Raw genomic sequence first — 17,616 nt, forward strand, 5'->3', positions numbered from 1 at the left:
AGGAAAAGGGCGCTATACAAATTGCACCTGCTGTTCTTTCTCTGCAGCTTCTATGTCTATGACAGCTCCTGGAAAACTAGGCAACCCAGACAACCCTGCTGTTTCCAGGGATAAGCCCAGATATACTTCTCTCACCAGCTGTACTTATGTGAGAGACTTCCATCAGCATTTATTATAAGTAAGTAAAAAGAAATTTGGAATTTTAAGTGTAATTCAACTTTGGTCTGAAATCTGTGGTGAAAATGTGAAGCTGGGAGTTTTTGAAAATATGGACCAGAAACAGCATCAAAATATAGCATTCATCTTTTCCCAAGGCTGTGTGCCACAGGCTTCCAAGCTTTGCTGAGATAATCATGAATTGTTTAATCTGACATTCAATAAATATCCACGGAGTGCCTACTATGTGCAAGAAAACATCCATGTAGTACACACCAGAGAGAGAAGGAGAGCAGCTACTAATCTCAAACAAAGGTTTACAACTTAGTTAGGAAATGTAACAAAACAAACAGACAGAATTTCCTTACAAGGTCATATATGAAAGATATATCCCCAGGTAGGAGGGAAATTGCTTTCAGTAATTTCAGTATCATCAAAGACACAGACCCTTAGCAGAAGCATGAAGGGGACTTGAGCAAAAGCAGAGTACTCTCAGTGGAGCGACATGTATGTTTAAAAGCCTGAAGAGGCTAGCGCCGCGGCTCACTAGGCTAATCCTCCACCTTGCGGCGCCGGCACACTGGGTTCTAGTCCCGGTCGGGGCGCCGGATTCTGTCCCGGTTGTCCCTCTTCCAGGCCAGCTCTCTGCTGTGGCTTGGGAGTGCAGTAGAGGATGGCCCAAGTGCTTGGGCCCTGCACCCCATGGGAGACCAGGAGAAGCACCTGGCTCCTGCCTTCGGATCAGCGCAGTGCGCCGGCCGCAGCGGCCATTGGAGGGTGAACCAACGGTAAAGGAGGACCTTTCTCTCTGTCTCTCTCTCACTGTCCACTCTGCCTGTCAAAAAAAAAAAAAAAAAAAAAAAGCCTGAAGAAACCCGAGTGAATGGCCACTCAGTGTGAGAAGCTGGGACTGTGTCCATGGTTGAGGAAGGTTGGGAGGGAGTCAGAGTAAAGCCCATTAACTACTGGGTTATGTATTGCAAGGTGGAACTCAAGTGTTAGTCTACAATTCTGGAGTTTGAAGGAAGTCTTAACAATAGTTAACTCCAGCAGTTGTCACATCTTTTCTTAAACAACGAAATCCCATATTTAACTGATAACTTACATGGAAGCCCAATACCAGCAACAGGTGAGAGTGGAATTGCCATGTCTGGACTGAGTGGGAGGAAGCGAGGGAGAGAAGGTGGGAGCTGCTTCCACTCAGCCCTCCCCCTTTCTAACTGTCCCCTTCCCTAGCCCCAGCAGTCCCAAAGGGTTTACAGTATGTGAAGGATTCACTGGACACAGATAGTAAAAGACTAATTTCCATGTCTAAATGGAAAACTACCAGATGTTTTTCAGCAACAGTGTTACTCAGTCAAGGCAATATTTTAGGCAGATAAATCTGACAAGATGGATTGTAGGGAAGCCAGGAAGCACAGAGACCAATTAAGAGATTATTGCAAAACTTCAGACCCCAATTAACATAGGCCGTGGATACCACTGAAAGTGGGGTCACAGATGAAGATATCAGGGATGGCCTAGGTCTGACACTGCACAACTGCAAGGTTAACTTACAGACTGAGGATATTTGTAGGGTCTCATGGAAGACCTGTGGAAGGCAAAAACACCACCACCAACAACAGCCAAGTAAGATAATAGGGTGCCCTTGCTCTTTCAGAGGGTGCTCAACTGTGTTACCCATTTCCGTAAGTGTAGGATTTACCTAAAGTGATTTACCTCTATGTCTCCCTTAACAAACTTGTTTAGAAAGATACCCAGCACAGAAGTGATACACAGAAATCACGCATGCTCTTTGTAATCAAACTCACCTACGCATCTGGTACCATCGGGAGAGGTGTAAAAACCAGGGGGACATTTGCAGAAGTAACTGCTGACTGTGTTTGTACATTCACCCCCATCGCAGATGCCAGGAATTGTGCTGCACTCATCGATATCTGGAACACGAGGAAGAGTTTCAGTGATTATAAAACACAGTACAAAACTGCTCATCAGGACAAAGATTTGGAGGTGACATTAGTCCAAGCATGCCCCCCAAAACCAGCAAGAATAAAAGCTGCATAGAGGATAGTCAGCTCAAACAGTACTTCTCTCAACACAAACCGAACAAGGGGATTACCAAATTCAAGAGACGAGCCAAAGAAATCACTTGAGAATCTAAAACTGTGTACCTCAAACCTAAGTAACTTCAACCTGGTAATATTCAGAATGTAATTTATTTTTTTAAATTGTCTTTTTCCTGTTTTCTCCATGCTTTGCATTGAGTTTACACTCCCCTGCTGAGTATTGTATATTCTGTATAATTTCCTGCAGTTCTTTTCAATCCGATTTTCTACAAAGATCCTGAAGTCTTACTGAGAATACCTAAGGTCTGAGTGCTAGCTAAAAGCTGGCCAAGTTGGGTAGAGAGTACCACTTGGTTTTTCAGTGGCACCACAATGGTTTTCTGTGGGTTTGGTGAATGAATTAAGATGGACACTAAGTGCTCCACTTAGACTCCCTCTTCAGGAAAGACTTGCTGGCCCACCAGCAAGTGCATCAGCACACTGCCTGTGGCTCAGCCCTTCTAGGGCTGAGAAGGCTTTAGAAGGTTGCCTCACCTACATCCACACCCCTCCTAGGCACCGCACACTGGATGATCAACTGTGGAGGAGGAATGTCTGCTCTTCTTCACCCAATGGGGGACAACTCTGAAGCCCACTCCAATGGCCCAGTTTCTTCTGTGGTCAGCTAAGGCTGTCACTGCACTGCACCACAGCTCACTTTCGTCATCTGCACGCTTGTGTCTCTATGAGTGCTCATCCCAAGAACATCCCTAATAAACATCCGGAATGCAATGGGCTCCATACTTGGGGTTAGCTCTTCTAAAGACAAATCGAACCAAGTCCTTCAAGGTGAGTCTTGCAAGAATGCAAGAATCCAATTCACACACTGACAATTGTCAATAGATGTGGCATCAGTAGGGGGAAGAAGAAATTAGAACTTTACACGTAATCCTGAATGAACTCAGGGCCCAGGGAGTCCACATGGCCTTTTCTCTAAGGTCATCAGGGCTTTCTGCATTGACCTACAAGAGGCGCTTTGGCCTAAGCCTCCTAGGAGACCTGAATGGTCAAGCTGATACTGTTGAAAGTCAGAAAGGCTTGTGACCTCAAAATAAGAATACTTCATCTCCTAAGTACCGCTCTTCATTTATAAAACAAGATAGAGTTCTAGGGGAACCGGATTCAACTATCAGAAGATTCAAGTTCACCCTGTTCATCAAAAAGGCAGCAGTGACACTGTTAGTATGTAGCTTAACCTTTTTAAATGCAAAGTCACCATTCTTCCATGCTAGGCATCAGGCAAAGCCAAACAATATTTCACTGCTTATGTTAGAATCAATGCTAACATAAACAGCACTGTCACTGTAAATTTGTATAATGGTAAAGGTGCATATTCTATACTGACAGATACAAATTTCACCGGAGTCAGTGAATATTAGGCAGAAAATTCACCAAGGGCAGCACCCAAATTCCTAGAAACAGAAGAATATCTCAAGGAATATTAAGACAGGAATATCAAGGAATGTTAAGACTGTTTTTTTTAAACACAAATCCTTCTGTATTTCTCCAGCCACACTTCTACCTAACACACATATAGACACAGACACACACACATACACACACACATACACATACATACACACACACCATGCACAGGAATAACAAAAAAAAAACAACAACAACAAGTAAATCCGTGTATACTGGATTCAAACCTCATTTCCACATATAGAAAGATAGTAATTATAGTACAAAGGTATTAAAAAGAATGTACCTGTCTCCAAGAATCCCTCAAAGTTAATGTCTCAGTCATATAATGCTTATCAAAGATGGTATGAGGAGACAATGTTTAAAATTTTTATTTTAAAATTTGTTTTGTCAATATGTTATTATAAATGACTGCTCCTCTGGCCACTTAATGTTAATCATTATCCAAAGAGGTGACATGACAGTACATATCAGTAAGTTTTTTAAAAAGCAAAATTAACTTTAGCAGGATGGAGAAAATATCTTTCACATGGCAGCTCGGTTAAATTTGGACGCTTCTTCAACAAGAACAATTAACAAAAGTAATAATAATGAGAGTTCACACGTGTTGAGAACCAGGCAATGCATCTAACCAACACAACACAGGTAAGTTCGTGGGCTCTGATTTCCATCTCTGTGGTACCCTGGCATAATTCCCATGTTACCCTGAGGCCTTCGGAAAGCTGACATGAGTGAAAACTGAAAGGAGAGTGGAGAGGCTCATCACAAAGTGTCAGGGATCACAGTGGCAGAGAAAGCCCCAACTCACAGGCCTCCCTTCAAAGGTCAACAGGGCAGACGTGTCACAGTGCACTCTTCCTGAATTTTCACACAGATAAGGATAAAACAGACAAGGTCAAACTGTGACATCTGAAAAAGTGCCTGGAGTACTGAATGCTGAATGCCTCCAATGCCTCCCTCCTGGGCAACACATCCTTTCATTCAAGTGACTTGCGCCTTTCTGCTTTCTGTTCTCCCCATTCTCAGTCCTGTTGCTTCCCGATGATAAAAGCAGCAAGACTTCTGATCTAATTACCAGTATCTGATAGTGGAAGAACAAAGTATTTGAATTGGAATCACACTCTGAAACTCATTCATATTAATTTATCATTTTTATGGGCTCTTAACAATCTGTTTATCTCCTCTTGATAGAATTTCAGGAATTTCAAATAAGAAAGAGCTTGAGAACAGTGGCTTTTTTAGAGTTTCTGTAATTCTGTAACGAATCAAATGGCAGCTATACAAGCAGATCAGTTAGGGAAGTTTGCTGGGGAGTGCAGCCTGGCTGGAAAGAACTATTTCTACGTTCTAGACCCCACTGGAGCTGCTGGGAAGTTGCTATCCCCTGATAGCCACAGTGGCCTCACAGCTTCCTGCTGTGACCCTGAGAAGGTCCCTCCTCTCCGTGTCAGCTGTCCTGTCCTTTGTTCTTTTCTTGCTTTCTACTCCTCTGTCTCATCTGTGCTTCTTGGGTACTATTCCCTCTCTAGACCATTGTCCTCTCCTGGGTCTCTGGCAGAAGGAGGGGAAGGAGCATGGAGGGCAGATGGGATAGAGCTTGTCTCGCGTCTGGGGCAGGCACCACGAGACACTTGGCTATCCAGAAGCTCCATCCAAGGTCGTGCACTTGAAAGGGCAAACTAGTTAACCAGATTTTGCCTGTCTAGATTGCTAACCAAGTGAGCAAAAGAAGCAGGCTAAATGTGTGGCAGTTGTATAAAAGTAACGTGACACTAATGATTAAGAATGCCCCTGATCTGGTGAGGTTAGCTCTGTTTTTGCTATACAAATTCAACCCAGCATAAAAAGTGTGTCTAAAGTCAACAAGCTGGTTCTTCTAGTCATGTGCAGAAAAACACCAGCTGTACTACCAAGTAGTCATTCTATCTTTGCCAGCTCTTCTGGTTTCTTATTCCTGCAGTACTGGTTGTCTGATCACAACTTGAAAATAATGAGAAGTATAAAGATGGAGTCTGGATTGGGGACTGGAAAGAACCTCTAGGTGTCTACTCTCTTGTTCAACTGCCTCATTCGAAACTTGAAGTAACTCTGAGAGGGTAATTAACTTGGCTAAGCGCATAAAGAGGATTAGGGACTTTATCAGTATGGTCTACCCTACTCCCAGGGGCCAGGACTCTGTTGCCTGAACCACTGAAATTTTGTTCCACTCGTTGTATCCAATTACCACCAGCAGCAAGAGTCGAGGGTCTGCAACCAGCTGCAGAGGATGGAGCCCCGCCTGTGGGAGTGGGTTAGGTAGCCTACTAGGAGTTCTCCTTGGTGCCTGAGAGGATAAGAGCTGCCAATAGCAAGTAGCCACCTGATTAATATGCCATTATTTCGGAAAGGGGAAGTCTTGAGTTTTTCAGCTGGCATAGTAGGGAGTGCACGCACTTACAAGCTGCATTTTTTAATGGGTCCTTCGTATCATGCAGGGCTATTATAATTGCTAAAGGCTGGACTGACGATAATCTAAATCCCAAAATATTAGTGGTTAATTAGGAATCCAAGGGACTTCTTCCAGAAATAAAACTTAATCCCTTAATTACACTTTTTATTTCTTAATTTCCTTCCACAGTAACCTATGCAAATATGAGCTGGGTTTCCAAAGGGAAAAGGGTCATGTGTTCTTTCAGTGCGTATACTCTAGAGTCATTGGAAAAATCAACAAAGAAGGTGGGCATGAACTCTCGTTTCCCTTTTTCTCAAATCACAGCTATAAATCTCCCATCTTTTTCTTCTTAAATGTATGAAAGTTTAATAACTGCTACATAATCACTTCATCAGGTTAATGTGCATTTAAAATGTACTAAAATTGTATGTATTTATTAAAAAATTTGATCCACAATATTTTTTCAAGTTTTGGGGAGAATGAGATTTTAGGGAGGAAAACAGAATTCTGCAAAATGGAAGTTCTCATGAAAAGCAATCTGAATAAAATAATTATTGCATCTGAGGTAGTGATGGTTAGAATCTTGAGAATTTGCTTTCTCTCTGTCTCTCTCTCTCTCACTGTCCACTCTGACTGTCAAAAACAATAAAAATAAAAAAAAGAGAATTTGCTAATGCCAATTTGATTAAATTGTTTTTTTTTTTTTTAATAAATACTGTAAAAAGCCCTGTTAAAAACAAGTCCAAATACTTGGGCTTCCTTTCCAAGCCAAAAGGAAGCTACATTTAAGAATTTACTTAAAGTAATGACACAGATGCCAAAACTATTTTCACAAGGACAAAGAACTCCACTGTCACACCTAACTATCTGCCTACAGCACATATAGCACCTCTAGTCCTCTCAGTACAGTAGTATGGGCCAGCTATTCTGGGTTCTCTGTATTAACCTTCGAGAGACTCGTCTACGCCCAGAGGAGGTACCGATATTGGAAAGCGGAAGGAAGTTGAAGAAGGGCCTCAGCTCACTGAGGTGTGCAGAGGACTTGCTGATCACTTTACTACCAAAGCAAGACAAGTCAACAATACTCAGACTAGCTTCCAGGCCAGAGTACAAGCAATACAGAAAAAAGATAGCACCTACATTTAATGTCACAGTAGATGCCAAAGGTAAAAAAAAAAAAAGAATTCTAGCAAAAAGCATTGTTTTTACTTTGCTACTGATCCCAATATGTTGCTGGAAAAAAAAAAAAAAAACTGTGTGGAAAAGGATCAAATAATTCTTGAGCCAAATTATTTGGTTTATTAGCTATACCACTATGATAGGTTCATTGGTATTAATATGATTTTTTTTTTTTCAGTCTGAGCATCAATCTTAAACTCTCTGACCAGTGTACACCCATAGACCATTCCTGACTGTTAACCAACTGGTCTGAATGAAAAGCAAGATATAAAATCAATTCCAATTGAGTCTGGAAGCTATCATAATTCCAAAAAGCAAAACACAAACCAGACAAGTCATATGGATTGTATTGCCCTTAATCTTGAAGCTGACTACTTGTTTTGATGCTGAATATTTTAAACCAAGAAAACCTAAAGATTTAAGATACAATTCATTGTTGATGTGGATTTTGCATACGATAAATCACAATAGCCTATTAAATTAATGTTATAAAAAGGTATGCATGATAATACCTGAAAATCTATACTATAATATTTTAAATAGTCCCAAATATCAGAAAATATAGCTGCTAACGCAAAGGCAATGGCTTTTATCCGGAAAGAAGACAAATATAATACAGCTCAATAAGCACTAGAATGTGAGTCAAAAGAGGTAAAATTTAGCACTACTGAATGACCTCACAGGGCACTTAACATATCCAAGACACGGTTCCTTAATTTCTAATGTGAAATTAGCATAATTCTTTTCCCCTTTCAGTATCAACATTTTCTGCTTCAAACTTAAATCTACAATACAACTTCTAAAATATCTTGGCACATAGAGGATCAATGTAATTGTTCTTTGAAACTTAAACTCCATAAAGCACTACAGCATTTTCCATAGCTACCTCAATTAACTCTTTATAATAAGTTCAAGAATGCAATGTCAATTATAAATTTTATGATGACTAATAATCTATTAATTCAAATCTATCACTCTGACCCATAAAGATATTTCCATCAGAATTAGATTCTTCAGTTTTGAGGTAAGCAGATATTAAATGTCTGACATGTAATTTATGAATTGCACCTTAAATTTAAAGCTGTCTCTCACTTGTCTGATATACTGTGACAACCAACTGAGGTTAAAGGTCCAAGCCTAGACAAATAACTTAGAATGAACTATCCCTCATCTGTAGGGTCTAGGAATATAAATAAACAGCAACTGTTTTCAACAAAAATGCATGCATCTAAATCAAACTGCAGATCACCCCAGGCAGAATTAGTTGAGAACACAGGACAAAGCTTTCTCTCCTGATTGATGTAATTTTGAGAATGCAGTTACATTACTGTCAGACATTCTCACAGATAAATTACATGCATTCATCAAAGAAAAAGACAGTCTGCCACTTGCCTATTTACTTTCTGAACCTTTCCCATTGGTGAAGGAATTATTGTTGTACTTGGAAGCCAAGCCTCTTTTTGGCAAATAGCAGTCGTGGCAAATATGAACACATCCTTTGTACATACATTTTTAGAAGCTCAATCTGTAAACTAAATGCAAATATAAAAATCTCATTCAAGTTACTTTTCTTTTTGACTAGCCTTAGAAAGACTTTCATTTAATAGGAATATATCATCCCCCAGGAAAGAAAACACTAAGCTTCCACTAGGAGCACAAAGGTAAGAGTTAATAGCTCACTCCTCCAACCCGACCAAAAGAATGAACTACATGTTTTAACCAGGAAAAGACCAGAAGATATACCATTCTCAACAATATCTAAAAATAAAATTTAAAATCATCTCTAGGACTATGCAAAAAAAAAAGTGTCTTGAACATTTTCAACCAAATATTGGTTGAAAAATATTTCATGTTTTAATATTTAATTTGACTCAGATGGGCCTCTTATTTTGGGTCTATAAAAGTGGAAAAAGCTGCAGGGTTTTTCTGGTTCAATAGTACAAAGACGTATTATTCTTGGTAAGAATATTATATTTACACATCCACCGGGATGACAAAGACAGAAGAACTTAGGAACATTTTACAAACAAGCTTGTCACTAATGCTGAAATTGGCCCACCCTCCCCCACTTCCCTTGACTGCAAAGCATGAGAGTTCTTACCTTCACATTTTTGTGACACTTCATTAAATTTGTGTCCAGCAGGGCATTTGCACTCAAAAGACCCAACAGTATTAATGCAATTTCCTCCTTGACAGAGCCCAGGGATGGCCTGGCATTCGTCCACATCTGTCAGATTTTTAGGAGAGAGAGAAAGATTCACATAAAATTCATTGCAGAAGAAAATATGATAGTTTATCCACAATTACATTACCATATTTACATCAATGAGTTATTTGTCTAGCACAATATTTGGAATACAAAGAGAGGAATTACATCTCACAATGACATTATGTAAATAAATGATGTTATTCAAACAACTTGATCCATAATGTTCCATAAGAAGTACAAATATTCTTTAATTTCCCACCTCTCATATTTTCTCATCCAGAAGAGAACAGTTATACTAACTTCTGCGCATTTAACTACAAGCAGCAATGTGCAAGGCACTCATTATTCACTGCCTCATTTTTATCTCCAGATTGACATTAATAACTAGAGTTCTTCAAGAAATACTTAAAATCAAAATGCAATATATTTCTACAATGAAACTATCTTTTCAAGTTATGCTGAACGATTCAGTTAAAATAGAATTTACTTAAGGTCTCTCTGACCACACATGATAGTCAATGTTTTCATGCCCACTAAGTGGAAAATGTTTTCCTCATTCTGGAAAGTTGTCTTGCAATGCAAAAATTAAATTAATCAGAAATTTAGGCCAAGAAGTGACAGAGACCCTCAGGCGAAGACGCAGTCTCAGCTGCAGACTTTCCCTTGCTGCCAGAGGGAACCTTTTGAGGGTAACTCAGATCATGCCCTTCCCAGCTCAAGTTCATGACTCCCCTGCTCTCAGACCTCGCTCCTCCCTCTGCCCCCCTCTCCCACTTCACTGGCCTCCTCAGGTACATCATGGGCGCAGCTGCCTCAGAGCTCTGTAGTGGAGGCCCCTCTGTCTGAAATAGTCTGGCTCTGGAGAGGTGCTTGGGTCATGCTGCCCACCTCTCAGGTCTGTGCTCCAATGCCATGTGAACTGTGAGCCCCTCCCTGGACAGTCTAATAGCAAGACCTGGACCCCACTGTCACCACCCTTCTCACCCTGCCTGGTTTTTCCTATAGGACTAACCACCAATTGGCCTGATACGTGTCTGCTTCCTTTACTAAATCACCTTCAGTTTAAGCTTCCAGAGGGCAGGAACTGTATCCCTACTGTATCATTACTGTATCCCCAGCACCTAAGGACTAATCTGTGGTCTTCTGAGTAACCCTGAATATTATATTAAAATTCCATGAACAAAATTCATCATCTCATGCTCGCTTGTATGCAGTGACGAAGACTAAAAATACATGTTCATTTTCTCTACTCTTCATGACACAGATAGGTCTCATTTAACAAAGAACCCCCCAGGAAAGAGTCTAACATTTCTTCCTGTATTTGGAGCATCCTTTTAGAAATCTACAAGGCCAGGGTACTCTTTAGCTTTGCTCTTCATGGAGTGTTTGTAAGATCTCAACCAGTGTCCTTTAGAAAAGCTGGCATACAGTAAAAGGTGTACTAAAGTAGTAACCATGTATTTTGGTATAAAAGTGTCCCTTACTGCTCTTTCTTTTTTTTTAATTTATTTATTTGTTTGAAAGGCAGAGTCGGGGCAGGGAGGAGGGGAGAGAGAGGAAGAGAGAGAGAGAGAATCTTCCATCTACTGATTCACTCCCCTGATGGCCACCAACAGCCGGAGCTGGGCTAATCCAAAGCCAGGAGACATGAGCTTCTTTCTGGTCTTGGTGCAGGAGCCCAAGTACTTGGGCCATCTGCTGCTTTCCCAGGTGCATTAGCAAGGAACTGGATCAGAAGTGGAGCAGCTGGGACTTGAACTGGTGCCCATATGGGATGCCAGAGCCTCAGGCGGCAGCTTTACTCACTGTGCTGTAGCACCGGCCCCATCTTACTGTTCTAAATGGAATGTGCTAACACACAGATGAATGGCTACAGTGAGATAGAATTAGATTATGTTCTATAGCCTTTTCAGTTTTGTCTTAGACCAAAATTTCCAATTTTCTTGATTCACTGAATATGTTTATTAAAATGGTATTTAACTATAAGATTTTACAGGCAGGCAAAACTCAGTAGGCTTATGGACCATGAGTTTAAGCCAACAGGAAATATACGTGGGGCCATTCTCCACTGGCTGTGTCTTCCTATTCTGGAGAATGAGCTCCTTTATCAACCCATTTGCCCACAATCCCTGCATCTGTCTCAGGACTGGAAGCAGCAGCAAGGAGAGAAAGTCCCATGATGATCCAAGTCTCTCCAGAAAAAAGCCAATCAAAAATTGAAAAAAAAAAAAATCTCAAAGTAGCAATAGAATGCCATTTTGATTCCATGGGTTTTCAAAATTTTCTTATAAAATACTTCCTCCCGACACCCCGCCCCCAGCCCATAGCCCTGGCCCAGATGTTGAATAGTACAGTTGGGAAGGGACAGGAAACAAATGCTGGAAAAATCTAGATTGTATGGAATGAATAGCACACTAAGAGAAAGCAGCTCTTCCCTCTCTCTGCTCCTTTCTTTCCCGCATTTTTGTTAGCGCCCTAACCTCCAACGATGACTCATGGGCAAGCAGCTGGGAACTCAAGGTCCTGCTTTCTGGTCACTGTCAGCAGGTTCATGGCTATTAGCTAACCTCAGAACACCAAGGCCAACAAAATCTTCAAAACTCACTGGGACTTTCTAAGAATGAGAAAAATAAAAAGCCACCAAAGCAAAGGGGCAATGAACTTACTCTTAATTTTACAAAATCTTACAATCTACCCCTTCATCGTTCTAGGGTTTCAGAATGACTTCCTGGCTGCTCCTGACATTCGGAAGGAGACATTCAAGGCATACAAAGGAGCTGCACGTTGTTCATGGAAGACGGAGCCAGGACTAACAATATTAGAAGTGGAATTTTGGAATAAGCATTTAACGGAGACCCATGGAATTGAGTGACAAAGCTCAAGTTCTGTTTTACTGCATGTTAACCATAGAATTAGCATATAGAACTAAGCCAAATTACTATCTTTTTGCTTCGGAAAGGCATATGTTGACTTTTCTGAAAATATTGCAACTTGCTTTAAAAAGAAAGTACTGAAGACATCTAACGGAAACAGAGATAGCCTGGGAGTTTTCAATCCTATCAGTTTAGTGTGGCGCTGCCTCCGTTCACTTCCTCCTGTTTCCTGCCAGACAGCCAGACAATAAAAGAATTTGTACAGCTGGAAGAACAGGAGTAAAAGCCAAAAACAGAGTAAGGGCTTCTATTGGAGGCAGAAGCAGCAGCGAGCAGGCGACATCTGGGGATATTTAAAACTGTGAAACCAATCCTAATTTATTTCTGACTTGTAAAAAGAAAGGAAAAAAAAAAAACCATAATGTGGCATGTCAAATGTCTAGAGAACAATTTTCCTCAGGTCAATTAAATACAACCTATGAAAGAGAGGAACGCCAACAGTTTTGAATGAAGAAAAACAAGCAACATAACAAATCGTGCCTTGTGTTTGCACACCGCACTGTTAACAATGCACAGCCTCCCATCACCCCTGGAGTCAGAGGGACAAGAAGACACCTTTGGGGTCACAAAGAGGAAACTGGGGTGAGCAAAAACCCAGGAAGACACTTGCTCTCTTGTGAGTCATGCTCCTAATGCCTGCGTTGGATACCAGGCAGGCAGCAAGACTGTGCAGCAGTCTTCACACTGCTTTTCCATTCTCTTCAACTTCACCGGAGAGCAAGTACGATTAATCCATCAATAATCCCCTGGCCTGAGCTTACCTTGACAAGCTCCCGTGCGGATGTTTGGAATGAAGCCGCGGCGGCAGGGGTGAGGCTGGGCGGGGCACATCTCACAGGGGTGGCCCCAGGCTCGGCCCACGGTGGCGCAGCAGAGAGTTTTTGTGCAGACGATCCCGCTGAGCTGTCCCTGGCACATCTGGTTGCTGACCACGGTAAAACACGGGCCCGTCCTATAATCTGCAAATGAAGAATAAAAATCCCATGAAAGTCCAGAAGGGCCAGGACCGCCACACAGAGCAACTGCCAGGTTCCACCTTGCTTGACTCCACGTCTAAGAAACAGGCTTCAGGCAGAGAAACGTACACCCAGAAAGCTTTGGGCTGACCATTCTACCTCTGAATCTGCTTCGTCGGTTGCAAAACGAGGTTACAAACCCTGGTTCCCATCCACTCTGAAGATGCCAGTATGAAGATCAGAGGAGTTGTGAAGAACTCTTTACAACTATGAATTGCCACGCAAATTTATTAGCATCTACTCGTTCCCTAAAGAAAACGTTATCAGTACCCACACTGATTCAGCCTCTGAGCCTGATACAGATGCTTCAGGGATTTAACAACAAAACAACAACAAAAAGAAAAGAAGACCAAATCCCAACCCACACAGAATTTACAGCCTACTGTTACTCAGGAGGAAGAAAGAAAGCAAAGAATTTCAAGACTTGCACCTCTTGAACAGAAAAACTGGTTGTCTGTTTCTTTCAGACTGGGTCCAACAGATTTCAAAGGCAAAATAAATAAGAGAACAAAAAATATTTTTAGAAATTTACTCGTACAGGGTCTGGCATTGTGGTGCAGTAGTTAAACTACCACTTGAAATACCAGCATCCCACATCTGAATGCTGGTTCGAGTCCTCTGCTCAGCTGCCGAAACGGCTCCTCTGTGTGCCTTTGTGGCAGCACTGATGACTCAAATCACTAGGTCCTTTCCACCCATGTGGGAGTTCTGAATTGAACTCTCAAATAATTTTTTTCATCAAAAACATTCTCAAACTCTAGGTATATTGTTATACTGTATATCATACGCTATCTTTGATCAAAATCTGCTATCTTCTTCCATAGATACTTAACTCAAACAGGAATACAAATACTAAATGGGGAGCTCATTTTGAATTAGGATCAGAGTCGGGACTTGAACCCAGGAACTCCCATATGGACTGTGGGTATTCCAAGGGGCATCTTAACCTCTCCATCAAATGCCTGACCCGGATTGATCTTTTAATTCCATTTTCAAATGAGTTGCTTGAACTATTGTTGTATAATTTCTCCTTTCTATTTTAATATTATATCATGTATCTTTCTGATTCAAAATTAAATATTATTTTAGACAATTTGGAAAAAGTAGAAACATATAAATAAGAAATGTAATTGTACCTAAAGAGGTTCTTCATAGCACATTGGTTATATAATCATATGTAAATGTGAAGTGTGAAGCTATGCATTCCTGGGTTGTAAGCCTTGGGAATTCATACAACGCAGCCAGGTCATAGAGGAGCTATTTGGGCAAATCATTTTGACTTCATGCGGGGTCTTGATTATCAAATAATAAAATGATGAAGAAATGAGGGGGTAACGCTAAACTGACGTCTTCTCATGATATTTCAAGTGTTATGCTCAAGAAAATAAATATCTGAGTCATTAAAAAAAAAACTAAGGCTTTTACTGAATACAGTTTTGACTGTTAGCAGTTTTTTTCACTTAACGTTGCCAAAAAAACATTTTCCCATGCAATTAAGTACTATCCAAAATATTATTTTAATTGCTGTACAATTTTCCATCAAGTTATGACACAGTTTATTCTGCTGTATCATTTAAATTGCTTCTAATCCCTCATCATCATACATAGTTGTCAACGTACATTACTGAAGAATTCTTTTTAGGATGAAAAATATCTAGTTCATGAAATAGCCATAAAGATTTTTATGACTATAGAAATCTTACACTCGAGACGAGAAAGACTATAGGAGCATAATCTTGTATTTAAAAATAAATAAAAAAATAAATAAAAGCTCACTAGGCTAATCCTCCGCCTAGCGGCGCTGGCACACCAGGTTCTAGTCCCGGTCGGGGCGCCGGATTCTGTCCCGGTTGCCCCTCTTCCAGGCCAGCCCTCTGCTGTGGCCAGGGAGTGCAGTGGAGGATGGCCCAAGTGCTTGGGCCCTGCACCCCATGGGAGACCAGGAAAAGCACCTGGCTCCTGGCTCCTGCCATCGGAACAGCGCGGTGCGCCGGCCGCGGCGGCCATTGGAGGGTGAACCAACGGCAAAGGAAGACCTTTCTCTCTGTCTCTCTCTCTCACTGTCCACTCTGCCTGTCAAAAATAAATAAATAAATAAATAAATAAATAAATAAAACTATGTTAATAAACAAGATAATTTAGCTTGTTCTTTCCTATTAATTTATACAGAGAAGCACAAATGCTTTAATCAGATACATGTTACTATGCCATTTTTGATCTTTTAAAATACATGTAATAGAACATGAATTTTAACTTATAATCCTCTCTTAGCACTGCTTGGATTTCTTTTTCATCCTCATTTTGCCAAGATATATATATGAAGCTATGAGGATTGCAAAAATTCAGGGTAGATGCAAATATGCTATTTTGCAAATGACACTAGCAAAATTCAAGTATACTAGAAAAGGCTTTTAAGAAAACTGAATTCAGTCCTGACACTGCTTCATTACTTCACATGTGAGTTCCTCATGGGAAGATCTTCATGAAAAGAAAAATAACCCTTAAAGCTTTCCACGGTCAATAACTTCTTGCTCTCATTTTAATATTAACTAGTGGAATAGAGATGTCATTTGTTAATTACAACAACATACATTAGGTATCTCTAGTGTGACATCTTTATGAAACATACTAGACATTTGGCAAACAGCTTGGGTGTGTAGAATAGAATCTATGGACTCAACACACTTGTACACTAAACAACCCTACAGACAAAGTAGTTTGGGAAGCAAGTTAAAACAACTGGATTATTTGACAGGACAGATTAGCAAACGGACATAAATGCATTTGTAGATGCAAATTTTCAATACAAAATGCTGGCTGTAAAGGGAGAGGCATAATCTGGGTGAAACAGATTTGGATCTAACAGTCTCTTGGAAGGTGAATGCTATATTAACATGGCTTTCAAATGTCATTCCAATTTGGCAGCATGTGTTTCATTTAGGTTGCCAAAGCTATGCTGTTTTTAGTCCAATACTCCAACCACAAAGAAATCTGCCCACACTTCCAATTCCTTACTAATAATCTAATTATTTACAATTATTCCCACAGCACTTTTGTGATATTAAGCTAAATTTACATACTTTTTTTTTTCAGATAATCCCAGCATGAAAAGGGGAATGTGCCTAATTCAATGCTTGTGTAATGTCTGACTCATTCCTGGCTTCAGTGTAAATCATTATTCCTAATGCAACTAAAATATAATATTAGAAATACTTTCTATTTGCAAATTTCTCTACAATCACTTCCTTATAAGATCTTCATGAATGAGGGCAATAGGCCAAACCTTTCCAAAATTAAAGTGCAATTTTAATTGTTTTTAACTGGTCTACTCTAGGGTGGCTAGTTCATGGGAAATTCTGCATCTTCATGTTCCCATTCTGAGTGGTTAGCTCAAGGTTTGCTCTCCAGTCCCATTAGATTTGGCCTCCAGGCTTGGGCTCTGACCAACGTGTGTCTGCAGCCTCTAATCCCCAGCTCAGTCCCAGCTCTGCAGCTCAGAATGCTGCGGTCTGCAGCGTTAGTTCACTTTCGTTCGTAATCAGACTTCACCCTGAAGCAAATGCATCATTTACAGAGAAGGAATATTCTGTGGTACAATGAATTCTTGTCACTCTTGCCCAGTCACTAAACCACAAACTGCAGGGAAGGCACAAGGATATAATTTGGGGCACTAGGCTCCAATTATTTTAAATCCTTCTTTTCATAACAATTACAAATGAAAGAGTGAAATATCAATTTATCCATGACACAGAAAGTCACAGCATGCTTCTTCCTCCCAGGTAGGTTGGCCTGGAACACATTAGGGTCCTAATGTGTAGGATTTCAATACAACTTTCTGACCAAAGAGTTCAAAGACACTTTAGTCTATGGAAAATTAAAGCAAAGAAGTTTCATGATCATAATTAGTCTCATAACTGCCGTTACTTCTTCTTACTTCATCATTTTTAACCTTAGGATCACTTGGGAGCTTTTGCAAACTACTGATGCCTGGATCCCACATCTGTCCTCTCTCAGACCTCCTCCATGCAAATCCGATTCAGTAGGGGTGGCATAGGGCTTGGGCATCCACATTTTGCAAAATCTCTCCAGGGTGAGTTTGCCCTCCTGAATGCTAAGTTACCTTTCTCCACCTCCCTCTTCTACCCCATTCTTCTTCTGGTTC

The 17,616-nt window shown here is 40.6% G+C and overlaps 1 protein-coding gene across 2 annotated transcripts in view; it reads right to left on the minus strand.

The window, feature by feature from the left end:
• Positions 1-17,616, minus strand: part of FBN1 (fibrillin 1) — a 258,038-nt gene that overhangs the window by 120,111 nt on the left and 120,311 nt on the right. For both annotated transcript variants that reach the window (XM_051822402.3, XM_051822403.3), the window contains exons 7-9: positions 13,200-13,397; positions 9,398-9,523; positions 1,968-2,093 (exon numbers count right to left, since the gene is read on the minus strand). In XM_051822402.3, coding sequence (XP_051678362.1) covers positions 1,968-2,093; positions 9,398-9,523; positions 13,200-13,397 — 450 coding nt within the window. The remainder of the gene's footprint in view (positions 1-1,967; positions 2,094-9,397; positions 9,524-13,199; positions 13,398-17,616) is intronic.

The sequence above is a fragment of the Oryctolagus cuniculus genome, chromosome 12, assembly GCF_051225735.1.
Source record: "Oryctolagus cuniculus isolate XC-2025 breed Fujian yellow rabbit chromosome 12, ASM5122573v1, whole genome shotgun sequence".
NCBI lineage: Eukaryota > Metazoa > Chordata > Mammalia > Lagomorpha > Leporidae > Oryctolagus > Oryctolagus cuniculus.